General features: G+C 38.7%; 1 protein-coding gene across 2 annotated transcripts in view; it reads left to right on the top strand.

Moving 5' to 3' along the window:
• Positions 1 to 26581, top strand: part of SPIRE1 (spire type actin nucleation factor 1) — a 127170-nt gene that overhangs the window by 71598 nt on the left and 28991 nt on the right. For both annotated transcript variants that reach the window (XM_041399251.1, XM_041399250.1), the window contains exons 4-8: positions 7501 to 7626; positions 17459 to 17542; positions 19028 to 19192; positions 25758 to 25844; positions 26218 to 26347. In XM_041399251.1, coding sequence (XP_041255185.1) covers positions 7501 to 7626; positions 17459 to 17542; positions 19028 to 19192; positions 25758 to 25844; positions 26218 to 26347 — 592 coding nt within the window. The remainder of the gene's footprint in view (positions 1 to 7500; positions 7627 to 17458; positions 17543 to 19027; positions 19193 to 25757; positions 25845 to 26217; positions 26348 to 26581) is intronic.

Below are 26581 nucleotides of genomic sequence, written 5' to 3' on the forward strand. Positions count from 1 at the left end.
CTTCCTTTTCTACATGTGTCTCTGTGATTTTCTACATGTTTCTGATTCAAGGGTCATTCCCCAACATTTTATGGTACCTTTTGATAAAATTGTTTTCTCGTTTAAACTGTTTTAAAACTTCACTATTTTCTACTGTTTTTCCTGAGATACTCTGGTTTGTTTTTTTTTTTCAAGCAGCAGCCTGGGTGTAATCACTGCTTTATCTGCTTGTGTGGGGTCTTGGGGAGAGGGGAAGAAAGAAGGGCTTCCATCCTGCCCTCATTCTCTGCTGTATATGCCAAGCATCCTGCAAAATCCTGCATCCTACAAAATCAGCTCTCCTCTCTTCTCCTGAACAGAAGCAGTAATTCAGGAGCAGGAGAAGGCACCCTCCAGCCCTAAGGAGGGCCTGAGCAGCATGGCAAACACACAAAATAGCATTACAAGGGTGCAGCTCTTTCCTAGCAGTTGTTCAGGTCTAAGTTATTTAATAATGTGAAGGGTGGTTCCACAGCTTAATGAGCTGTTAGCTAAATGACTACAGGTAGCCCTATGAATATGCACAGCCACTCCCCTTCTCCTTTAATTATCCAGTTTTATCATGTTTTCCCATCTATGCCTCTGCTCTGCTTTTGAAGCTGGTTTTCTTACCCAGATGCCTCTGTCTCATCCTTCACTCTGCTGTTCCTGCGTGAAATGCAGATGTGTGAGTGGTACAGATGAGAGTTGCAATGAGCTGTTTTCTACCTTTAGAAAGCAGTTGTTGCTGACAGGCTACCTAGTGGTTTTGCTAAATGCTGCAGGGATTGACATTTCATGTTAAAAAAATGGGAAAAATAGAAATGGTAGGTTTTCTTCCTTGCCCATGAGTAATCCCATTGATGTTCCACTGAATAGTCAAAGAATGAGAGCTAGCAAATTCAGATTACTGAATATTTGTATTATTAATTCCTCCATTATTCTGCTAAGAAACAACAGAGCACAGTTTCTCTGAAACTAGGAGAGAAAGCAGATTTGGTTTTCACTTAATTGGCTCTTTTGAGACAAGTCTCTTTGAGAAGCAGGATGTTGTTAGTCCACTGTGTAAAGACAGTGTAACAATACACCTAACACGCAGTCCAGAAACAGCTGTATGCAGGGGCTTGTCTTTGAGGGATAAAAATACTCTCATGGCTTTCAAGTAGAAATGAGAATTTATACAAGTGCAACTTTGTCAAGAAGTCTGCACTAGCACATAAAATTACTCAGTCATTGAAAATTGAATATCAAAATGTCCAGTGGAAATAATCATTGTCAAGTCTGTTTTGATAGTCATAGTCTTCCTTCATTCTTAGAAAGCTAATAAAGAGTGAGAACAGGATTCACTAGGCATGAAAAATACAGCATTTGGCTTAAAAATTGAGATGTAGTCAGTAACGTATAGTGGAGTTTGTTTTTCTCTTCCTGACACCAGTGTAAGTTTTAAGTACTTTCAAAAGTGTTTGTAATTATGTTAAATATTTGTAAGACTCATTTACCTAAAGATGGTATCATATAAATGTAACAGATTACAAATTATCTTCACCTTTAATTGTCTGTTGTTGGGTAAGGTTCAAGTTTACAGGTGAGACAGTTCAGTGAGCTGTTAGTCTTGCAGTTGCTGTCTGTTGAAATTTTATCAAGAGTCTCATCACTGCTTAAATTCAGTCTATTAGCATGGAAAAGTAGTTAACACTCATCAAATAGTTGTGTAGTGTTAAGATTTTAAGAAAGAAAATGAGTCATGGTGCTCAGCACTTCAATGTAATTGGTACCTGAAGGAAAGAGTGTCAGGACAGATATTCTGTTCAGGAGAAAATAGTGGAAGGGAGTCCTTAACTATGAACCAGTTTCATCCTCAACCTTTGGAATCTGTGTGTTTTGCTTTGTGTTTCTAAAACAACAGCAGCATCCAAAACCTCACAGCAGCATTTCCCAGCACAGGCTACCCTCATGACGAGCGTCTTTCAATTTTCCTTGCAGGCTGACTTCAGTTTTGACTCAGGAGGGCATTTGTAAACATTTGTTAGTCCATTTCTGTCTGACATTTCAGCATATGTATAAATAATTTGCTCAAAGCCTTTAATCCTTAGACTTTGCAAAGCAGAGGGCAGTTAGCGATGATGATGACGATTATCTGATACAGACAAGTGGACATTTCTTTAAGGATCAGGATCCTATGCAAAGCAGTTTTCAATCCTTGCATCATCCAATTTCCATTTGCAGTTTTGGCTTTAATTTCAGCAGCTACCTTGTTGTGTCCTTTACACAGTCCTGAAAGAGACAACCAACCAAGGCCACTATTTCTTCAAATTATACCCATTACTGCTAAATGCAAATAGCTTTGCTACTCATTTGCAGGTTCATATTAGAAAGGAAAATCAGTAAAGAAAGACAGTATTTATTAAATTATTTTATGGGGAGGATCACTCAAAACATTAAATTTGGAAATTGTGAAAGTAGGGAACTGTGTAGTACTTCCCTTGTCCACCCCAAAGTGTTGATCAAAACAACAAATACCAGCATGAGGGAAGGCCTTAGCAGAGTGCTGGAGAGCACTTAAATACCAAGGCAGATGTGCTTGGTACTAGCAATTTGCTTCAATTTCCACAAAACCTACCTTTTCCTTGAAGTGTGCCAAATTAACTAGGAGGCTCACATATTGAGCAAGTGGACATTCCATGACACTTGCAAAAGATCCTTTAAAATATCAATTAAAAAGTCACCAAACTTTTGCAGGTGAAGAGCAACTTTCTGTGAATACTTTCTGTATTTTCTGTTAATTTATTTTGTGGATTAATAGCTAACTCTGCTCCCATCCCTTTTATCTTACTGCAGTCTTTCCTCACCAGTATTCCCCTAGAATCCTTGTCAGAGGGACCAGGCAGTCCTTGGCCCACTGCAGTTACAAGCAACAGAGCCAGGGGCGCAGAGCTGCCTGGAATGTTTGAAAAAGAAGCTCTGAAGTGCTGGGAAGCAGGTGAAACTGGCTCCAGGTGTTGTGAAAGCCGCCTCAAAACTTGTACTGTGCCTAAGTTGTGGGTACTGTGCCCAGGGGTGGTCCTAGCAGGCAGAAACGTCTTACATGAAAAAACACTTATTCCTGTCAACAGCCCATCCCTCAACATTATTCTGGATAATAAAGCAAAGCAAAATGTTTGGTTGAATTTTACAAATATGCAGGTGCTGTCGTGGTAAGATTTCTCTGGTAAGGTATATGGCTTCTTGAAGTTCACATTCATATGAAGAGGGATATATATGAAAACAAAAGCCTAATCATAAACTCTAGTTTTTCTTCATGGAGATAAAATCTTTCAGAAAATAGCCTTGACTTGAAAAGGCGTCTCAAGCTGAGTTTTATTTTGTGAACCTGTTGCAGTATCATATTGCAAAGGATGAGGCAAATACTTAGTACACTTGCATGTTCAGTGATCTGTTGGTTAAACTAATTTCTTCTTGTTGCTTAAGAAAAAGTACATCTTTTAAGTCTTTGTTAATACTCCAAGGCTTTCAAAACACTTAACAAGCCTGGCATTTGCAGGCTGGTAATATGTTTTGCATAATATCAATGGCCTGTCTTTGTGGCCCATGGGATAAAGAAATCTTTTTCTTCTTTGTGGTGCATTCCCCAAGATAATTACAAGTGGAAACACTTTTTGTCTTCTGAAATCTTAATTCCAGCAGCCCAGGTGTCTTGATGAAGCTTCCAGTATATATCTAGCCAAAACAGTTTTACAAAACTTCACTGCATTTTAGTGGGAGAGTCATTAGTGTTTCTTGTAACTTTATGGAGGAATATATTGCTGGAATATATTCAAACAAATGCAAGAAATGCTGTTTGATCTCTTCAATGGTTAAATTGTGATTCCTGTTAGCACTGCTTTGGCTTGGTGCACCCTGTTTCCTAGTCAACTGAGGATGAAGTTGGAAGAGCTGGCAAGGCTATGATATTTACATAGTGCCTTTTTTTCCTGTGAACCCTGAATGTGGATGGAAACAGCCTCTAATCTTCTTAGGGATCTAAGCAAAGATTGAATGCTTTGGGTCAAGCTGGGGTTTTGGATAGGCTCAGTTAGAAAAAAGAAAAAATCAGAAATCCCAGCTCTTCACAATGATTTCAAGTGGAAATATTTACAGAAAGCCAGTTAATGTTTCAGTAGTTGATAATATTTTTTATTATTTCACCAGTTTGCAAAGACCACATAATCTGTTTTGAGCCATACTTTTTGAGACTTCTTGAAAGCAGAAAAAACAGGCCTTGTATTAATCTCTGGGCACTGTTCAAGTTCATTCCCTTTAGGGTAGTTTTAAGTTGTATCATGAGGGATGAAAAGGCAAGTGTCAGAATAAGAATACAATCTCAAGATGGAAAAGTCTGCATATATGATCTTAATCCTTCCTGCACTACTACCACTATGACATAGTAAGAGGAGGAGTTTATTAGATAGCTGTCCTTTCATATCTCAGTTATTAAAATATACTGACAGGGATTTTTGTTGTGTGTTACAGTAACATAGCTTTTCAAACACTACTACCATAAACTTAAAGATTTTAAATTTTTTTAAGTGGATAAATATCCTGAACTCAGGCTAGAAGTGACATTTCATGCTTGATTTGCCTTGCCTGCCTAGATTTTGTGGTATTTCATGCAGAAGTTACAGCTTGTCAGGAGTTCTGAACCAATGTGCGAGTACAATATATTACAATGAAGGGGGGAAAAAAAATCAGCCTGTCCTATTTACATTTTCCTTTTTCTTCAGGCTTACCTTCCCTAATCCAAAAAACTCATGTTGAGTTGTTTGACTTAATATTACCACAAGAAGTTTTATTATGTAATGCATCTTCACATAAGATCACTCAGAGAATGATTTCACAGAACATGAAAGTTAGTAGGAGCTGCTGGCCCTCTTTTAATACCTGCAGTCTAATGATTGCAAAGCAAATGGTCAGGTTTTATGTGATTGCTTCTGTAACTTCAGTTCAGCAGCTGGCTTTTTTTTTTCTTTACTTTTTGTTCACTAATAGAATCAATATTACAACCATTCCCTGCTTGAACTTGTCACCACTGCATTTCATTAACTTCCTCAATATTTGATGCAAAATGTTTCTAATTAACATGCCTCTGAATAAAGAAAAAAAAAGGATTCTTAAAAACCTGTGTGCAGTCTGTATAATAATAAAATTTTATTCTCGGCCATGAAGACATAACATTTTATGACCTTTTTCAAAATTGCTGTTTCTATTTTTTTTTTTGTAAATAGTGTATTTTAGAATGAAACCTTTTTTTTTCTATACTATAATTAATAACTAGAAAATGAAAACATAGTAAGGCAAGTAAGGACATGATTCATTATTGAGAAAAAAGAGCACAACCATACTCAGAACTGGTCTAATGTTCTAATATTTTCATTAAAGGAAATGTTTAGTAGATTCTATGTTTTTGGTATGTGCTATCGCTATTGCTCACATTAGGCTTGCATCTGTTTGGGTTTTTCTCCCTTTATCTGCCAAGGAGATGATCCAATTTGTTAAAAAGGAAAAATAAAGGAGGAAAAAAAGGAAAAAAAATCAGGGAGTTGGGCGGGGGGTTGGGGAGACATATGTCAGCTATGTCCTTGTGATTATCCAGAAATAAATTTGAAGAGTGTAAGAAAATTTTGGCCATCCACTGTAAAACAGCATAAAATTTGAAGTGTAGGGATCAAGGGCAATTTCCTGGCTGTCTTGCATTTCCTACGTGGAAGGAAAATATACAGGAAGGAATAAAAATATACACACACATATATATAAACTTTCTGTATGCATATTCATTTTTACAACTGAAAGGAGATAAATACATAGGGGTAATCAGAAGAGGATATTGCAGGAGTCCAAATTGAGCTTGTAAAGGTTTATCAAAGGAGTTGACCAAATCTGACCACTGAGCTGTGTATTGTTATTCTAATGGGAAGACAAAAGATAGCAAGGGGCCTCTGGCCTCAGAGAGCAACTTGTCAATGAGATTGAGGCAGTCTAAATCTGTTCAGCCCTTCCTCCCTTTTCCCACCCTGGCAGTATGTTCTCCTTGCTCCTTTTGGCCTTCACTTCTGTGAGTGTGTCCATGCCATGAAGAGTAATTGTCTCCTGCTCCACTTCCTTCACATTGTTAATTTTTGTTTGGGTGAGTACTCCTCTGAGTTAGGGCATGGACTCCCGTGCCAGCATAAGGGTATCTGTGGATTGCTACAGCTGGAGGCCACAGGACCACACCTTTTAGTGGCAGTATGGATTTAAATCAAATGGAAAGCAATATGGAAAAGCAGCCTAAGATTTACATGCATCGTGCTCCTTATAACCACAGCATTCACTGTAATAACAGGAGAGATTTAGACAAGTATGCCACTAGGCTAATTAAAGGCTCTTCTGCTAAAGAGGCTTTTGTCTCAGGCTTTAGTTCTGGACATCTGAATGTAACTATATATATATAAAAAATAGTTACAATAGAACCACATAAACAAGACCAGTTTTATGGCCTTGGTTAAGACTTTATTTTTGCATATATACCAGTATATGGCCATCCATACTCAAGTTTCAGCTTTTGGATTTTTGAAATTTAAAAGTGTTAAGAAACAAATTACAGATATTATTTTATTCTGTCTATTTTCAGCCAATATTTCCATGAAAATGATATGTCCATGAAGCTGGATGTCACTCAAACTATTCAGGTTCTCAGTTTGAAATGTAAAGGCTGGTTTCAGTGAAGCTTCTCTTGTTGGAAATGGGAGCTGCATTTTGCTCTAGAAGTAATGCTGGACTCACTGTTCATCAGTAACTGTGAATAATTCTTAGTGATTTGAATAGGCTTTCAGAGTTTGACAAGTTTAGCATATATGGAAACACCTGTAGGATTCCTTTGCATTAGCTATTCCTGTGATTTAAAATGTTCGTGAATGTCTGAGGTAAAGCAATAAGCCTGTGCTTCCATAGCTCTTGCTGATTTTTAAAATCTTTGTGCTGCTTGAAATAAATCTGATCATAGTTTCAGCTTGATTACACTGTGCTTTTTTCCTTGCTTCACCTTCCATCCTTTCATAAACTGCTAGGGATACATTTCTCTTCTGTGTTCGTAGGAATACTTAACACTTACTGTTAAAGCTGCTTTGAATTAAGTATGTTTTCCCAAAATTTGCTACTGCAAGGTGGCTTGTTTTCACAATTATGACAATTATGTTGAATTATATTGTCCCTCACCCCTTTTTTTTTTGTTATGAAAAGGCAGTGTCTTGGTTTTCTAGAACATGGTCTACCAGTCCCCTTACCATTCCTATAGTACTCTTCTCATAAAACAAATAGAAACAGAATGTTTAGAAAATACACCCCAGTTCCTGACTAAGCTTAAATGCCTCATGGATGCTGGTGCCCTTGCTATTCAGTTGCATTCACTTTCATGTTATCTCATGTTCTGTAGCATTAATGAGAGCAGTGGGGCATTGTTTTGATCCTGTTATTTATTTTTCTCCCTAGTTGTGTGCTGCCCACCTGCCAACGCGATCGGAGGCGCCCAACCACTACCAAGCAGTGTGTCGGGCTCTGTTTGCTGAAACAATGGAGCTCTACACTTTCCTGGCCAAAATTAAAAGTGCAAAAGAGGTAAGCAGTCTGAGAAGCTTTTCTGCTATTGAGCTCATCACCATGTGAATTTGGCTTACAAAATCACTTCTGTACCCAGCCAATAGGGAATGTCAGATGCTTGAGGAGATGATCTGTAGTTTTCAGGGTGTACTCTTCTTCAGCTGTGGGGTTTTTTTATTATTTTGGCATGTAACCATTTACATCCCTCATGTTATTAGTTGTGATTAGTCTGCTTGGGAGTAAAGCAGATATTTTCTTGGAGGGTAACACATTGCATACATGTACCCATTCCAGCATGCATGTATGCAATGTATTTGAGTCTAAACTCTTCTCTGGTGTTTTGGGGATGTTATGAAATATCAGAGCTTTGCCTGTTCTTCCTCAGCTCCTTCCCATGAGGGAATTCTCTTTGCTGGGAATTATCTGAGATTGTTCTTGCTCATATTTTGTCACCAGTTAGCAGCTTCTCTTACCTTTTGCTGTATGATTGGTTTTTTGTCTGTCACATTGGTTTCACAGCAGAGCCAACTTTAAAAATAGAAAAATTTTCCCTTTCGGGTCACAGTGCTTATGTTCACTGCTTGTTTGGCTGTTATTGTTGGCTGAAAGGCCATCCTGTGAACCATTGCAATTAATGGGTCTGGCTGAAGAGTGATTTGAAGGTTGACACTGCAGATAGTTTCAGTGATCTGGCCTGCAGAATGGCCCCATGAACAATTGTATTAAAACAGTCTGGGTGCTGGTAACATTGGAAAACTGGTGGGTGAGAGGAAGGGCAGGAAAGGAAACTCATTTCTCAAAGCTGGTTTCTTCACCAAAGCAAACTTGTCAAGTAGCAACGCTTTTATAATTTTTTTTTCCTTAATAAATCCCTGAAGGATTTTTTTTTCTTTTGTAAGTCAAGATCTACAGTACCTTTGAAAAGCAGGATAAGATTTTACAGGCTGACCTAAAAATTTTGCTGCTGAAAAAGGCAGAGCTGTTCCGCCCACTCACACGTACTCCCACTGTTTTCCTTCTTCTGGTTCTAGGGAATAAATGCATTAAATATCAAGCAAAACAAAAAGTAAAGGAGTTACTCCTTATCAGGTTAATGAGCATTAATGGGTCAGATGAGCCTCAGATGAGTACAAGAGAGCTTTCATCACGTTGATGGTGGAAGATGCAAACTGCTCAGAGACATAAGGGGCTGCTGCTCTTTCCTTCCTTCCTGAGATGCATCATCCAGGAGGGAGAATCCTTCTGAGATGTTTTTCTGCTGCATAGGGTCACATTTCATCTCCACTTCTTCTCCAGTCCTATTCAAACTGAAAGCAATTTTTAAACTAAAGCAGTGTCATACAAGGATCATTTTGGCAATGTCAGCATGGCTAAAGAGCCACTTGTTTTCTGAAGTGCCTGTATTATGGGACATCTGCATCCAATGTCCCTGATACAGGAAGCAGCCAGGATATAAGATCTCCATGCTAAGGCTGTCTCCCAAACCTTGACATCATTAATTTCACATCTTGGCTTTTAACTACTGGATATATTAACTGAGGGACCTGTGCTGGAAATACCTCACTCAAGAGCTGTTACAATGTCCATGGTGAGGCCCAAAATAGCACTCTTCAGAGTTCTTCTTTCTCATCAGAGAGGAATTATGTTTCCAATAGTTCTCAAACACCCTGGCCACAGAGAGCAGTAATAGGGCAGCTTTGTTGTCAATGTCAAAATAAAATATTGTGGGCTATAACCATTTAAAATCATATCTTAACAATAATATTTTAAAAATTATTTTAAAAAGTGGAAAGGCATTTTGAATTTGCAAATTATTTAATCACCTTATCATTTGGCATAAAAACCCAACAGCATCTGAACACACCATAGAGAATACTGTGAGTTAATCCCAAATGAAAGAAGCCATTTGCCTCTCACAGACTATTAGGCATTGATTCAAAGCACATTTAGGTCAAAGGAAGTAATCCTTGTGGATGGAATTTTGGCCCTACTGAATCAGTAAGACTTTATTGCTGCACCTAACCAGGGCCAGAATTTTGACCTTTTGATTTCAGTTTACTCTGGATCAGTCCCTCAGTAGGCATGTAAGCAATTACCAAGAACATCATCTTGGAAGCAGCTTTTGGAATCTGAATACTTTGGGTTTATGATGTGCTTGGTTCTTGGTCATAGCTTTTGTCTAACTATAGATTTGGAAGGTATTTAATTTTGAAAATAATACAGTGTACAAAATAAAAAACAGGCATGAAGCAAATATGAGGTGGAATGCTGTAAATCTTGTTGCACCCTTTTAAAATGACCTTTATAGTTTATACTTGAGGCAAGCAGGGATCATATGATCACGTTAGGTTTGTGCCAGTAAAAGCTGTGCTGTTGTTTATATGCTCTTCTGTCTTGCAAATACACAGCAGAATCTTAAGTCATAAGGAGTACAGTTAAATACTCTTCTCGTGAATTCCTTTTTTCTTTTCCTTTTGGTGTTGCCACGTAAGTAATAGGTGTAAAGGAGATAAACACTGAATACTTCAATAAGGAAATTTTGTTGTCATGGATTTGTGGTGATTGCATTGGCAGAGAACTGGGGGAAAATAACCAAGTTACATATATCAGTTCCAACTAAAAAAAAAATTATACTGTGTAATGTTGTGGGTTTGACACTAAAGATGCCAGGAATTTTAAATTTTTAATTTGTTTCAAAAAATAACAGCCTAATTTGGAGATAATCCTTTAGATTCCCTCAGACCCAGATGCAGTTGTGGATGTGAGGTCAAAATGAAATTAAAAACACCAAAAAAGGGAAAGATTCCTGTGGAATTACTCAAAGTAACTTTCCTATGGATAAAAATTACTTTGAAATTACTTGGATTCCTTCTAGGGCCACTGAGTGGCATCTGGGTATCTGTTTCCCAGGTACATGAGGTTCATATTTTTTGGTCAGTAAATGCTTAAATAGGCAGCTTTGCTGTAGTGGAAGAGGAAGAATTTTTATCAGTAAAAATTCATTTGATTGGAGGTGAAGTAAATGTGACCTGTATTATGCTGCAGCCTAGAACAGGTTCAGATGGGAAATAAACTCTGAAAGAGCCAGGGAAAAAATGTTGCTGTGAAGCTGTTTTCAATTTGGCCCTATCAAAACTTAGCAGAACTTGGAAAGTCCAGGATTTCAAAAGGGGTAGAGTGATAGGTAGGAGGGGTAGGTTTATAGGTTGTAATGTGTTTTAATACTGATAAATATACTGAGGAGTCACGTGTTCCCCAGTCATCATCTGTCATATAACAAATAGAGCGTAGTTTCACAAAGGGTTGGACTGCATGAATTTGGGTGAGTGTATTAATCAGAGATGATGAAGCGATGAGTGAGCTGTTCAGATCATCTCAATGGATGTCAGATAGAATGTTTAAGGCACTTTGTCACATAACTGATGCCATATGATTACTTCCAGTCTGATTCCCTCTGTATGAAAGGTCAGCAGCAAAGTTGGCTTGCAGACAGTGAGATGGTACTTCTATTCTTGAAAAAATTCATGTAGTGGATGCACAAGATGAGCAGAGTTGAGAAAGATGTGATAGCACTGTTGCAATAGTTTAAAGAAGTAAGCAACTAAAAGTTTTCTTTTTGCAAGGTGAAGGGTTTTTTTTAGCAAGTTTACTGGGGTGTTTTCCAGCTTGCTGGCAGCACCTGCATGCTGCTCAGGGTCTGTAAAGGTGCACTTGCTACAGATTCACCCTGGGTACCATCTGCTGGTATCCAGGAGTGGTCTTCTGATGGGCCAAGACCTCCTAATTCTTGTGACCTGCTGTTTAAGCTTTTACAGCTCATAACAAACATAGAGTACAGTTTGTTTTTCATGTCCAAAAGTGTGCTTTCAAAATTGCAGCAAGAAAATCCCACAGAAAGGGATTATCTTTTTTTTATTTTTGGGAGGGGGGGTAGTGGCCTACAAGGTTAAGGAAATGCACACCTGTATGGCAGGGGGCAAGGTAGTTTGACTATCTGCTAAAACTTGACCCATGTAAAAGAAAAGATTCATCTTTTTCAGGATCGTCCAAAATTCATTGGCATAACATTTGGTGGCACCTGGCCATAGACAGAACTGTAGGCACAAAGAAATGATGTCCATGAGATAAAGCAAATGTTCCTGCAGTGAAGTATCTGAAAAGGTCACACACATTGCTCAGAAATGGCATCGAGTGCGACTGAGAGAGACAGGGAGAGACTATGCAAGCAAAGGAATGCAAAATTGGTGCTCTGGATCAGACAGGGGATTCACCAGGCCTGTATCCATATTGTGAACATGCTTTTTTGAGGGGATATCTGCCCTAGTCCTCCTCTGGCTCCCTGTTATTGCCTTCTCCTGGAGTTAATGTTCCACGTGCCCTTCATGGCTGAGCGAACCAGCAAAGTGCCCTTGCTGCAAAGAAGGCCAGTGGTGTCCCAGGCTGCATCAGGAGGAATGTTGCCAGCAGATTGAGGGAGGTGATCCTCCCCCTCTGCTCAGCACTGGTGAGGCCACAGCTGGAGTGTTGAGTCCAGTTCTGGGCTCCCCAGTACAGGCAAGACACTGACACCATGGAGAAAGTCCAGAGAAGAGCCAGAAGATGATGAAGAACTGAAACAGCTCTCCTGTGAGAAAAGGCAGAGAGACCCAGGGCTGTTCATTCTGGAAATGAGAAGGCTCAGGGGGATCTCATCAGTGCCTCTCAATACCTGAGGGGAGAGTGTGAAGACAACAGCATCAGGCTCTTTTCAGTGGTGCTCAGTGTCAGGACTGGAGGCAGTGGACACAAACTTAAACACAGCAGGTTCTCTGAACAGCCAGAAATATTGTTTTTACTCTGAGGGTAACAAAGATTTTGTGGGGAGGCTGTGGATTCTCTGTCCTTGGAGATATTCAAAAGCTGCCTGGACATGATGCTGGACAATTGGCAGGGGTGGCCCTGCTTTAGCAGGGGGCTTGGACCAGCTGACATCCAGAGATCTCTTGCACTCTCAAGCACTTTGTGACTCTGTGGGTGGTACCAATAAAGGTGATAATGGCATGTGGGATGTGGACCTGTGGGTGATAAACTCCTCACCTGGCACAGGTGGTGTGGTGCTAGAAAACACCATGTGGTGCTAGCCAGCACAGGAGATGAGTGTCCAGTAGGCAGATCTGTTGCAGTAGATTTGACTTATACCTCCAAAAGTTTTAGAGATTGATGTACACCCTAGAGCATCAAAATTAGTATTCCTTCCAAAACTAATTAAGACTTTATATATTTTTATAATTGCCTCTGTCTCTAATTGCAGTGAAAATCCATGCTTATCAAAAACTCATCTATAATTTCATTATCCACAGCGTGCCTTGTAATTAGGCTTTTGGTAGAATATAGAGAAAGCTCCCAATCTGTCATCTTTGTACTGTTCTTTTAAAACACATTACCTTGCATTTCTGTCCTTTCTAATGTAAAAACATAATTCCTTCAGTCTGCCTGGATATATTTCAATCCAATCTGTATGAAATGCAAACATACAAATTCTAATTAAGGACATGCATGAAATGAAATTGTTCCTTCCTTTTATTCCTAATTTCACACCATACAAAGATTCAGTTGCAAAAGAGCTAATGAAAAAGGTCAGGTGGCTATACTGCTGTATTATTAAAATATGATAATGGAGGTAGTTAATAGGTACCTGAACAATGTTAATGGCTAACTTATTTTGGAAATAGAGCCATTAGCCAAGTTGTGCTCAAAAGTCTTGTGACTGTGTAAGTTGTCAAATACTCTGCTGCTTGGATTTTCAGAGCACAGTTGTAGAAATATATTAATTCACAAACTTTTCCGCTCATAACTTCACTTTTGCCTACACTTCCAAGTCTTCAGTAACTCCACTTTTTCAGCTGTGTTTTCATCAGGCTTGTGGCTCCATTCTGATCAGTTTGATCCTTCAATTTAGGACCTTTAATAAAGGAAAATACTGCTGATTTGTCTTGGGTTTGGTTTTCTTGAGTGATGCAGCCACTGTCATACAGTCAGTGTTACAAGCCCTTGGTTTGGGTTTTTTGCCTCTCCTTACATAGTTATGTTGAGCAGCATGGTGGCTATTGCCCCCTCCAGAGCTGAGCTAAGTGCATCAGCCCATACCTCTGTACATGAAGAACTTTGCTATCAGCTCAAGGTTTTTAGGGACTGATTTAACTGATCCCATTCCCAGTCTGAATTAAATGGGGTTTGGATCTTTTCAAAGACCTAGACTAATGCTACTGCCTAAGCCCTTGGAATTTAAACCCATGTTGAATAGCTGAAGGTATATAAAAGGAGTTTTTCCTATATGTGAATGTTGTGTATTTTTAAATTGAACATAGATGTGCAAGAATGTTTTACTAGTTTCACAGATAGCAGTGTAAAAATCAATTTAATCAGTGAAAAAGTGACTCCTAATTTAGAATATGAACTGGGAACTGCAGTAGACTGTGCTCTGCAGTTGGTGAAAGTTGAAGTCCAGGTCTGGATTCCCTAGAATACCACATCTCATTAAAGCATCATGTTTTTAGAAAGCATTTTATGGAAGGGAGTCTTTGACACTGTGCTGACAAGAGTCTTACATAAATTCCCATCTGTCACTGAGCACGGAAGAGCACATCTCAAATGTGGGCCACACAGCAGCAGCAAATCAACAGCCTGCTTTTAATAGTACAGCAAGAGGTTTGAAGACATTTGATATTTTTATTACTAGCTTTTGCCACAAAGTGCAGTCTTCTAAAAAAATGGCCAGATGCTGTAAAGGTTTTTAAAAAAGTCGAAAACTCTTGAAACAGTAATTTCCTACACATCCAACCCTTATTGCCTGAATGAATGCCCAAGCTGTAATAGGTGAATTGGGTCTGAGGTTCTGGGATCATTTAGAAAAACCCTTTTAAGACATTTCTGCTTTCTGGAATGGAAATCCATTTAGGCCGTGTATTTATTGTACTGTAATAGCTTTTCTTAAGCCGTTGTCCCAAGGGTAAGTGCAAGTGGCTACAGCAGCAGCAGCTGAGGTTACTTGCAGGTTTTGGAACACAGCTGAATTCTGACAAAGGGTCTATTATAATTTAAATATATTGGTTTCTATTATTTACGGTTGAAACAGAGGCAGAAACCCACTGATGCTGACTGAGGATGCTGGAAGGAAACCCTAATGTTCCATTTAGTCTACAAGTTTAAATATAATCATTTGTCACTGTGAATTTATTCCTTCCCAAGCAGCACCTGACAGGTGTAGAAGAGCTAAAGAAGCCTTCCTAAACACTTCCTGCAAGCACAGAGCACTTGCTGGTTTCTTCCAAAGCTTTGCTAGTTCTATAATGATGGAAATTCCTTTATCTCCTACTCTTCACTACTGATTGCATGGTGAGCTGCATTTAAGTGCCAGAGCCAGGTGCCAGGGAAGGGAATGAGCTATCCCTACAAAGTGGGTGTCTCTGGTTCCAGGGCTGCAGCCAAGCACTCAGCACAGGGATGGGGAGTGAAAGAAGCCCAGCTTTGGCAGTCGGCTGTGCTTGTACCAGCTCATTTGTATCATAAAACTGCACTTTGAGACACTTCATCTCTTGGCTGGCAGGTTTTGCTCCTGCAGCTCTCTGGTGCATGGTAGCCAGCATCACTTACACCTGTGCTTTCTTGGGTAGGAGCTGCCCCTCTAGCTATGTTCCAGAGAAACTAATTAGATGGTTGCCTTATTTGGAATATCTTTCAGCTGCTCAGGGTGGGTTTTTCCCCCCCTTCTTATTTTCTGCTGTTAAGAAAACCAGGTTGTAATCTCTTCTAGCTTCATGAAATATTTATGTCAGTCTAAAGCATCAGCCTTTGGGCATAAACCACCCCGTAAACTGTATAGTAGGGAACACAGTTGCTGAGATGGGTGATTGTCACCAGTCTTGTTGAATAGCTCAAGTATAGTGTAAGCAGCTGGAACACACTAATTTAAAAAAAAAATTAAAGTGTACCTTCCAGTATGGGAAGGAGGAGCAGATCTGACAGTTGTGAGCCCATTTACTGAAGTTATATTTTTGATTACAAAGAGATAAAGGAAAAAAATCAGATGTTATATTTTGCAGTTTCCCAGTAGATGTTAACAGTTTGCAAGAAAGTAATTTACAGTTCATTTGACTGCATTTGAAATGATTACTCCAACTGTATGATACAGAAAAGCAGAGTACACATAAGCAAGGCCTTTATGTTACCCGTTCTTTCCATGTTTCTGTTTTTCCCTTGGAAAGAGCAATTGCCTGTAAGTGTCAGACTGACCACAGTGCCAGGGCCAACAGAAGTTTCCATAAAGACATTCTTTCCCGGTTGGGTATCCTGTTGTGATGCTGCAGGTCATGCCAAAATGTTCCCACATTGTCCCATGATGTATCTGCTTTTGTTAACTGTGGGTGATTTATGCTTATTTGGAGTCTCCTTGTAAATTATGTATTTTATTTTGATAGGGCAATGGCAGTATTTCTTCTTTGATACTAAAGCAATTGTGTTACTTACATAAATAAGAAATAAAGAACCCATCTGTTCTCTTTCCAAAACCTCTGTGGTAGCTGACTCACATGTCCTGTCTCTGCAGCCAGGTTTGGTAGATGCTTACACTTTTGAATGTGCAAGTTCAGCACTCTTCCAGTGCTTCCCTTTCTTACACTGGAATGTTGGCAGTTTAGGAACTACCTCCAGGAAAAAAAAGAGTTTTTAAGAGTATGCTTATTTTTATTTTTTCTGGAAAGCTCAGAAGCTGAATTGAGACTGATTGTTCAGTTCCATTAAAAGAAAAGCATAAGTGCTTAAAAGATAGAAATACTTCTGGCAGATACATCTGTCAGATCTCTGACCTGTTGCTTTTGTCTCATAAAAATAAAAAAAGTTTTTAGTAGAGGACTTAAATATCCATTTCAGATATATTCGTGAGTACTTAGAAAATCGATCAAACTAAACATTGTTAAAGACTTCCTGGAAAACTCCATAAAAGTGAAATGGATTACTGAGAAATTACTTGTACTGCTGATTCCAAAACATATCAATACAGAAATAAATAAAAAAAGAAAAAGCCTTTTGAATAAACAGGTGTTGATGTGTATAAGAAAATTTGTGTAAAGCTACAGCCTGCTGTGTGCAAGCTTGCCTGTTCTTTGGTCTGTTGTAACTTAATTGTTTTTCATATTCTTGTTGGTATGAAATAACTTTTTTTTGCCCCTTTGCACTCCATCTTTTCCGCATTTGCATGATCTGATCTTGTTAATAAGTAGCAATTTTCATCTTTGAAAGATCAGTTTCTCTTCCTCACATGATTTTATTATGGATATTTCAGAATCTATACCCATGTTATGCAGACTAATTAATTATAATATATATATATATATATGCAATATTCAATGTTTCTCATAGTTTATTTCTCATAGTTTATTTCTCCTTCTACAAAAATGAGCTGCCTTGAATTCAACAAGCATTAATTCTGTTATGAATGGATCTTTATCAAGCTGGTAATATTTTCTGTGTTGTAGCTTAACAGACCTGATAGATGGTTTTTTTCTGTACATATAAAAATTCAGGGATATAGACATTTTAATATGTAGTTTTTCCCTCCAGCATGTTATTATCTGAAGTACTTTCATACTCAAAATTTAACATTTGTTCCTAGCATTTAAGGTTATCTTTCCAAGGAAGAGAAATATATTCAAATAGAGTTTCAAGTTACTTTTACAGTATTGCTGTTCAAGTCATAAAACATTAAGTAGAATACTCAAACAACATGATAGAAGAGATTAAAAATTAAACTTCAATTTTACTTGAGAGTTAATGCCACTCTTCATTTATTCACTTATTTCCTTTTTATTGGCAGAACCTGAAGAAGATTCAGGAAATGGACAAAGAGGCAAGTGACGAATCCAGCACGGATCTTGATGAACTGAAAAATGCTGACTGGGTAAGACAGCAATGGAATAGTGATTCAGCATCACTACTGGCAGTTTATTTTTCTTTATAAAGCTTAACTAAGGCATTATTACTTCTGCCCTCATGACACCCCACCTAATAAAATCTCTGTAGCTCCCAACATAAGAACTGAGTCCGGAGGAGGCCAAAAAGATGCTCAGAGGGCTGAAGCACCTCTCCTATGGAAACAGGCTGATAGAGCTGGGATTGTTCAGCCCAGAGAAGAAAAGGCTCCAGGAAGACCTTAGAGCAGCCTTCCAGTACCTAAAGGAAGCCTCCAAGGGAGCTGGAGAGGGACTTTTTGTAAGGACATTTAGTGACAGGACAAGATGGCATGGCTTTAAACTGAAAGAGGTTTAAATTAGGTATTAGGAGAAATTCTTTACAATGGGAGTGGTGAGGCACAGGAGCAGGTTTCAGCAACCTAGTGAAAGGTGTCCCTGCCCAGTGCAGAGGGGGTGGAACTAGATGAGCTTTAAGTTATTTTCTACCCAAACCATTCTATGATACTGTATTCAAATCAGCCTCTGGGTTTTATTAGTGTATGTATTAACCCAGTACAAATTAGAACTAAATGAAATCCTAACTGTGCTTTGCAGACAGATGAAACAGTACAAGTATCCAAGCAATATATTTTTCCTTAGGCTGTTTTCATGGAGAAGCTTTTGCAGTTTAAAGACTGGACATTTTGGTGGCAGGTACCACGCTGGCTGTCCTTCAGAGGGGCAGTCAGGCAGTAGACAGAGCCACCAGCTGAATTTCTCAGTATGATACAGTGATCAGTGATCAAAGAGAAAAGCTGCAGAGAAACTCTTAAGCAGGAAGTAACTTAATTTATTTTCTAGGTACTGTTCTTGCCAGTTCATAGAGGAATATTACAAGGTTCTTAAAAAGTACCTGATTTTAATTTCCAATCTTCAATCCACCACCTGTTCTCCAGCCATTCTGCTTCACAGAAAATGAGAGGGAGGTGTAAGTGTGCAGTGCTCTTACAGGCAGAGCAAAAAAATTTGAGTTTTTCTATTGCAAGATTTTAGGACTTGGGAGTCCATTCCAAAATTTCTATTTGAAGAACAACTTTTGAGGAAATTTTACAGCAGAGTCCTGGGTAACAAAGTTTCAGATTCAATCACTGTTTTAATTCACACAGTATTAGCTAGAAGTCTAAAAACTTTGATTATGTGCTTGCAGTATACTTGAAGTGGGAATTTAGATGTAAGGTATGAGAATTTCAGATCCTCCTTCCATATTTGAGGTGAGACCCAGCAGTCCTGCTGAGTTGCAACAAAGTTTTGTTACATTCACGAGTGTTAAAAATAAGCTTCTATAAAATAAAATGGGATTTGGTTGATGTGTTAAAAATAAAATAGTACAGCTGGAAATATTTGGTGGTGTCCTGGAATGAAATTTTGGTTTAATGTGAGGTGGTATTCAAGGGGAAGGTGCGAAGTAAAATTTCTGTCTCTTTTGTTTTCAGGCCCGTTTTTGGGTGCAGGTGATGAGAGATTTACGGAATGGTGTTAAACTTAAGAAGGTTCAAGAGCGTCAGTACAACCCACTGCCCATAGAATATCAGCTCACGCCCTATGAGATGCTGATGGATGATATCAGGTCCAAACGCTATACCTTAAGGAAGGTCATGGTAAGTCAAGACAGTCACTGGAGTTTTTCAAACCTGAAATGTTATTTTCCTTTTTTTTTCTTCTTTTTGTCTTTTTTTTTTACTCCTGAGAATCTTGAAATTATTATTTCTTATTGATACTTATGTTCATGGGGTTTTGTATGGCATCATAAATTTGTGTAATGCATTGAGGGAGGGAACATGAAACCAACACATGTAGTGTACTTTGTTTTCCATGTGGCAGGCATTTAAAATTCTGAAAGACATGCCTACCTTGAACAAATGACTTGTGTTGGGTTTGTGATAACTTTAAGAATCATCTCAGAAGTCCTGTTATGCTATCCACTGAGAGATTGTTTTAGAATTTTCTTATTGGCAGTACATTTATCTTGAGCTGCAACATAATTTTTGGAGTTCCAGAATGTAGAGTGCTACCATGAATGATACTGTGATGGGAAAGGAGAACCTACAGTGGTTGAAAACTGCCTGTATCACAGTGTTTGTAAACTTACATTACCATGATCTGTTACAAATTTGCAAGGAATAGTCTACATTTAAAAAAATTAAATCTTCCATTTGTAGAAGTTGAGCTCAGTTGTTTTCATCATATTTTCTTGTTGCTTTCAAATCAAGAGAATATGCCACAACAAACTAGAGAATGTTCATGGGTCTCCTCTCCCTAGATCCTCATAAAGTTGCTTGTAAAATTGACTTGAGGCACTCTTTTTATGAGAACCCATTTACTGGTGTCTCCCTGTTCTTTCTGTCCTTTTGGGTTATATTTTTTTTCAATAAATCTTCTTCCTGATTGTCTAACAACTGACCTAAATGGTGTCTTATCCCTGGTAGGACATTGTAATTCCTGATTGTCTAGCAACTGATCTGAAGAGTTCAACAATTAGGATCTTCTTCCTGATTGTCTAACAGCTGATCTAAAGGGTGTCTTATCCCTGGTAGGACATTGTAACTCCCTTTGTCAGGGGGATGTATTTGGTCAACATCAATATTTATACCTTACGCTTTCTTATCTTCACCTGTCATTAGTTAGAATGGAAGCATTGTCTTAGAATATTCAGTATTCAGATGTATTTACTTTCCTGACAAATCTTCACACAGTGAGAGAGCTGTGATTCCACCAAAAAAAAAAATCAGAGGGGAAAGTGTGGGGTGAGGGAGGCAGATGAGGGAGGCAGAAAGTGTGTAGTATAAATGCTTTTTATGTTTGAGCTGAAAATACTTTCCTAATCGAGATCTGGATTTAGACTATCCGATTGTATTTGTTTTCTGCTGCAGATGTTGCTTAAATGTTAAATCAATAGGGTAAAATGCATATCCAGGTAATGATGTTATCTGTCTTTCCCCTAACAATTCAGAGAACTGTGCTAAGTGTTCCTACTACCCTCTGCAAAAGAGGACCAGTCCCCTCAGGACCTCAATTACTGTATGCAATCAGAACAGTAGTTTTGTTTGAATGGGAACCCCTGGGTCATCTAATTTTGCTTTTGTCAGACTAGCTTTTAATTCAGCTGCTGCTAAGCAAGTTCCTGCCTCTTCAGAAGAGATTTCCTTCATTATGTGGTACATCTTGGGGGCACAGCTGCTGCTCTGCTTATCCAGACTCTGGCTCTGTACAAAATCCCTGGAAGCATCTATTTTTGGCCCACTATCTCGTCTTCTGGATAGATTGTCCAAAGTGAACTGTGGGAATAAATGTGATTGCAATCAGCAGGTACAGTACCTGTAGGGCTGTCTGTGATGCAATTGCTGGCTTAGCTGACAACAGTGCTGATGACGCTGTCAGAAAAATCACTTCTTTTTACTGGAAACCATACTCAGTAACTTGGATTCTGCTGCAAGGTCTGCTTGAAGATTATGCAAAACATGTTCAACAATAAGAGTGCAGCTTGACATGGAGTGTGTGGAAAATGAAGGATTCACACAGAATTACAAGTCTAGTTAGATTGCATAGATGCATCTTCTAACTGGTTATCACAGGTTGAAGCTGATTGTATGGATTCCCATAAGTGGAAACCCTTGTGGTTCTTGAGAAGAGGAGAAAAGGATCCCAAATCTGAATTTTAAAACAGTCTAGAAAAGATGGATTATATTTCTTTCTATCATTCAAAATGGATGTTCAGCAAAATTTGTATTAAAAGTAATTTTGCTTTACATTTATGGATGGTAGTTTTAGACTTGGCAGCCTGTGAGAACATGTACCCTACTAATGATACCAAGAGGTTAAGTAAATTTCCAAAGTAATAAGTAATTTCTTTAAATAAATGAAATGCAACATGAAATCTTTACTGTTCTTTTTATCAATGTGATGCTGTGTTTAAAAGAGTAGCTTGATCTGTCGCTGACTGCTCAGTGTTCTGCATAGAAATTAGGGAAGGAACAGATGTTCCTGTTAGGCCATATTTTAGTGTTGCAGACTGTTGTGCTAACAGACAGCAGTAACTGGAGCTTCCTGTTCTCACCCATTGTTACAGTGCAAATATTCAAAATGTTTTGAAGATGTAAAATGTCAGATTCTCGGCTTTCGGTGCATAACTGGTTTTATTTGTTCCAGTGACGTTGGCATTTCTATTTCAGTACATCTGAAAATAATTTCAGATTTGTCATCTTTCTATCCTGAGGCAAGAGTCCTCATTGCTGCAATTCTTGTGGGAGCAAGATAGTTTTCATTCTGGAATTTTATAAACTTTAAGTATCTACCTTAGAGAGATTTAATAGCTTTCCTCAGCTATGGAGCGCCCACTGCCACAAAGGCTAAAATCTGTGGTCATTGGTGGAGTCAACACCTGGAAATGGAGAAATGTAAGAATTAAATTACTCTTGCAGAACTAATTTTTCTGTATTATTTGTATGTGTTGAGCTACAGTTTTTAATTTCAGAATTCTTCACAATTAGCTCTTCTTTCTGCCCATCTCCACCTCCCTTCAAGGTATGCACCATTCACTGTATTTCTTGAGCAGTGCTTGTTGAACAGTAACTGATGTCTCTTGTGTTACCTGCTCAATACATGACTGTCAGGTACTTTTATGCCCTATCCAAACTCAGCATCACGTTACATAACAGTTACACTCTTTGTAGGTAACAGCACTCTTGTCATCATATCTGAGCTCTTCACAAGTACCTGTCATGCAGTGGTATTGGCCATGTTGCAGAAGGGAAATTTAGACATTCAGGTTGAAGGCATCATCAAGAATATCCAGTAATTTGAATGCCCAAGCTGAGAATCCTATGGCATGGGGTTTTTTTTGTTTTGTTTTGGTTGTTGGTTTTTTTTTTTTTAATTTACTCCTTGCAGTATTTGTCATCTTAGAGTACTTAGGTTAATTGCAGTAACAGCTGTGCACAGACAGTATTTTCATAAGCATGAGTTCATATGCTTCAAGCAGGACATAGAGAATGTGAGCTTTGCTGTGCTAAGGACTTTGACCACTTTATCCAGCTGGACATTGTAGAGTTTGTTGTTCCTTTACACAAAAGTCTGACGTGGTTGTAGTGAGTTGCTTTCAGCAGGGGAACTGTGCTTTTCATTTTACACCTTCATCATGTCTTTCTACAGAAGTGTAGGAGTCATCCTGGGTAGGGCAGGGAGCTTTGCAGTTCCTAGTCATGCTTTAGGGGTATTCAGGGGAGGGACTCTGTGGTTACCATGTGGTACCATAAACTTGTTTCTGCAGTAGATGTGCAGGAACAGCAGTGTGAGTACAGTGCCTCATGATGGGAAATACCAGAGCACTTCATTCTTGGACATTGCTGCTTGAGCTTGCTGTGGGGTGTCAAAATAATGTATAACAACTGTGTTAACTAAGACACTACACTGTCTGCATAATGCAAGATGGTAAATAGATATCTACTTAAAATAATTTAATTCACCACTGAACTTTATCATGAGCTGTTCTGGATATGATGTAGTGTGTCCCCTTTGTCTGTTTCAGTGCCCATGCAATTTCCTTTAAAATGAAAATTTCTAGATAGTACAAAACAATATGAGTATCCTGTTGACTGTTATTTAAAGATAGCACTCTCCTACTTATTGCTGACACCTTTTATAGCTGAACAGATAAATGGCTAAGATAATTGAGTGTCAATGATAGGTGATGTTATTTTTTTGTGAAAGTTATCAGCAATGTACTTATTGTTTGGGATCACCATTTTTAAAGCTTTGGGCTTCAGCCAAAGGTAACTAAGTACCATTTGCCATTATTTTTTTAATTGCAAATCCATATTTATATATTAAAATGTAATCGTAGCAGGTTGTTGGTAGATGATGACATGCTAATTTTTCTGTGCATTAGCTGTTTAGATCTCTACATTTATGTTTGATTTTTATAATAATTGGTTAAGCTTTCTTCACACTGTTTTAATGTATACTGCTGTACAAAAGCTATTTTACACACATGAAGACTTAGGCTAGTTTTACTGTGTTTTGAGGTATTTACTCAAATACTGGTTTGTTGTCGGGCCCAGCCTGGTATGTGGAGGGAAAAAAAAAAAAAAAAAAAGATAAACTTGTTCCTTGGTGTTTTTTTCCCTCTGCAGCCTGGGTATCATGATTGCATCTGTGCCATGTCTTTGATTGAGACTTTAATCAAGAGCCATGAATTTTAATAAAGTAAAAGTAAAGGATGCATTTGAAGTTGCTCACTACAGAGAGAGTTAGTTTGAGTAAATAAATGAATCTAGTCTAAACAGCGAGGATAAAAGTTTCCCTGCAGTATCTTTAATGTTGGTATCTTGTTTGGGCACCAGGTACGAAAAGGTGGGTTCTGCCCCTGATGCTCCTGCTCTTGGCTTCTTGACTTGTTGGCTGCAAAACATCCACCTGCTTGGCTACCAGCTCCCCATGTATCCTGTGGAATCACTTAAGCAAATCCTACATTTCTCTTTTTCCGATCAGATGGTAATACTGATACTAATTATACCCTGGTGGCATTAAGTCAGGACCTAGAGTGCCCTGAGGTGAAAGGCTCAGAGCCATGTATTATTTATTGACTATTGTCACACAGAAGGTTGTTCCCCAAGGCTCCAACAGAGATTATCAGTTTACAAAACGGCTGTTCTGATGGTAATAATTCTCAACTTCAGCTATCAACTTTGACATCTGATGAACAGTAGCTCAGGGAAGAGAGACTTCTCATTTTATTAACCATCTTCCAGGGCATGCTCAGTCTCAAAAACTGCTCAGTCTTTGAACAGAAGAAATCAATCACACCCCTTAAAATAGTATTCTCCTCATCAGGAAATGTCAAATCACAGTTTAGTATAAACCTTTTCCATTTTAATTTTTCTGCACTATTTTTAAGAAGATGATGCATGTTGCAGAGTTTAGCAGCTTGGAATTCTTTGCCGAGCAACATGAAATTCACTCTAAGGAAACTAAGGAGGGTGGAATAAATAGAGTTTGGACTGTGTCTGGGGTAAGATATCTCCAGAAAGAGTCCTCAGGAAAGCAATTAAATGCTCCCCAGGAGGGACTCTGAATCTGATTTCTTAGAGGGAAAGGGATGAATCTTCTCGAGGAGGCTGTCACTCAGCCTCAGCCTGGACACAGGGCATGCCTGAGGTGAGCAGAGCTTGTATAGAGGCTGCATGGCATTGGTGAAGTTCAATTAGGGATCCTATTCAGGTGACCTTATGGACATTTAAACCCCTTTTTGTGATGGCAGCAGTCCTTCTGGTTGGCAGAAAGGCTTGTTATTTGGCAAACCAGACATGTGTCTTTACATGGGATTGCTGGCTACAGAGCTTGTGTGAATACAGTCCCACAAAAATAAAAAGAGGCAACTGACCCTTAAAAAATGAATCTGAAATATGGAATACTTGGTCTAAGCAATACAGTGTCATGGAAATTTCTGTCAAATTGGAGGACAGGGCTGATAGCCAGCTACTGTGCAGTAAGAGGAGGCAGCAGAAGGATATATATGACATAGGATGATCTCTTGTCTCTGACAGCATGCTTGGGCACTGTGCTCTGTGAAGACTGAACCTGACAGGTGTTTGGTTTTTTTAAGGAAATCCATACACTTATTCACAGCTTACAATTTATACATTCTTCATATGATATGAAAACTTCCATTGCCTTCTTTAAATCTTGTATATATAGTGAATTGATGATTATTCCCTGTGATGTCTTGTATATGGTCTTACATCTAAATGTCTAAGTGTCTCTGGAGAAAACCGAACAAAAAAAGCAAACAATCTTCACCCAGCCCAGCCCCTCTGCTACAGAAATATGTGATTTACAGTGAGGCAGCCTGCTTCTTCCATAGACACAACTGCAGCCTTGACGTTTGATTTCATTACTTCAAAATCCTAAATATTGCTGCTTAAAGCTGCTGCAGTTGGAGTTATTTTGCAGCCATCAGCAAAACTGAAAAGCTGCTAAGTACCTTCTCTGCTTGCCTGTGCTCTGCATATGGGTTGTTGCTCTGCTCACGACTGGTGGGGTTTTGTGTCTGGTGCAGGTGTCAGAACACTGCAGCTCTGTCAGGGCTGTTGTGAGTTTTCAGTTGATCTCATCTGCTTGAATATAAATGTGAAACACAGCAATATCTATCTCACTTTCTCTTTCCAGGTCAACGGTGACATCCCACCTCGATTAAAAAAGAGTGCCCATGAAATAATCCTGGATTTCATCCGATCGCGACCTCCATTAAATCCTGTATGTAATCCAGTGGCCTTCATTCCTTACAAAATAGTGGCTTTTCAGAGCATGTTTGCTTCCAGCAAATACATAAACATAATATTTTCTGCCAGGGTTTCCAAAAATAATTGTCTTTTGTACACAGAGCAGGATCCCTTAAATGAACAGTGTGTAATATGTTGCATGTACCAATTAACTGCTGTTATTGCCAGCAGCCCTTTATCTCTAGGGAACCATGATGCATAAAACCCTCCTTCAGTTTATGTTGAGGTTTGGTATTGAGTGTATGTAAAATCATATCACAGCATTCCACATTTTTTCAAAAAAAGTGTGAAATCTACTTTCAAGGATGCACTTTTTAATGTAAATATGATTATCCCTGTATCCCAAGGCCTCGGCAAGGAAACTGAAACCAACCCCGCCACGGCCCCGCAGCCTCCATGAGAGGATCCTGGAGGAGATCAAGGCAGAGAGGAAGCTCCGTCCAGTCTCCCCTGATGAGATAAGGCGGAGCAGGCTGGGTAAGCACGTGGCCAGTTTTTACCTGCAGCATCCACAGAAAACTTTCCACATAGGAAGCAGCAATTTTAGCCACGTCTGTGCAGATGTCACCAAAGATAAAATTACTCCTTCAGAAAATGAAATAGCCTACAGGCTTTTCTAGGGCTGTGCAATCTTTGTGCTTAGTTATATTTTAAAATATGAAACAGAGTGGTTCAGCTTGATTCCATTCAAATTTTTAGTGTATTAGATAA

This window comes from Onychostruthus taczanowskii, unplaced genomic scaffold (genome assembly GCF_017590055.1).
Source record: "Onychostruthus taczanowskii isolate IOZ18803 unplaced genomic scaffold, ASM1759005v1 scaffold16, whole genome shotgun sequence".
Lineage (NCBI taxonomy): Eukaryota > Metazoa > Chordata > Aves > Passeriformes > Passeridae > Onychostruthus > Onychostruthus taczanowskii.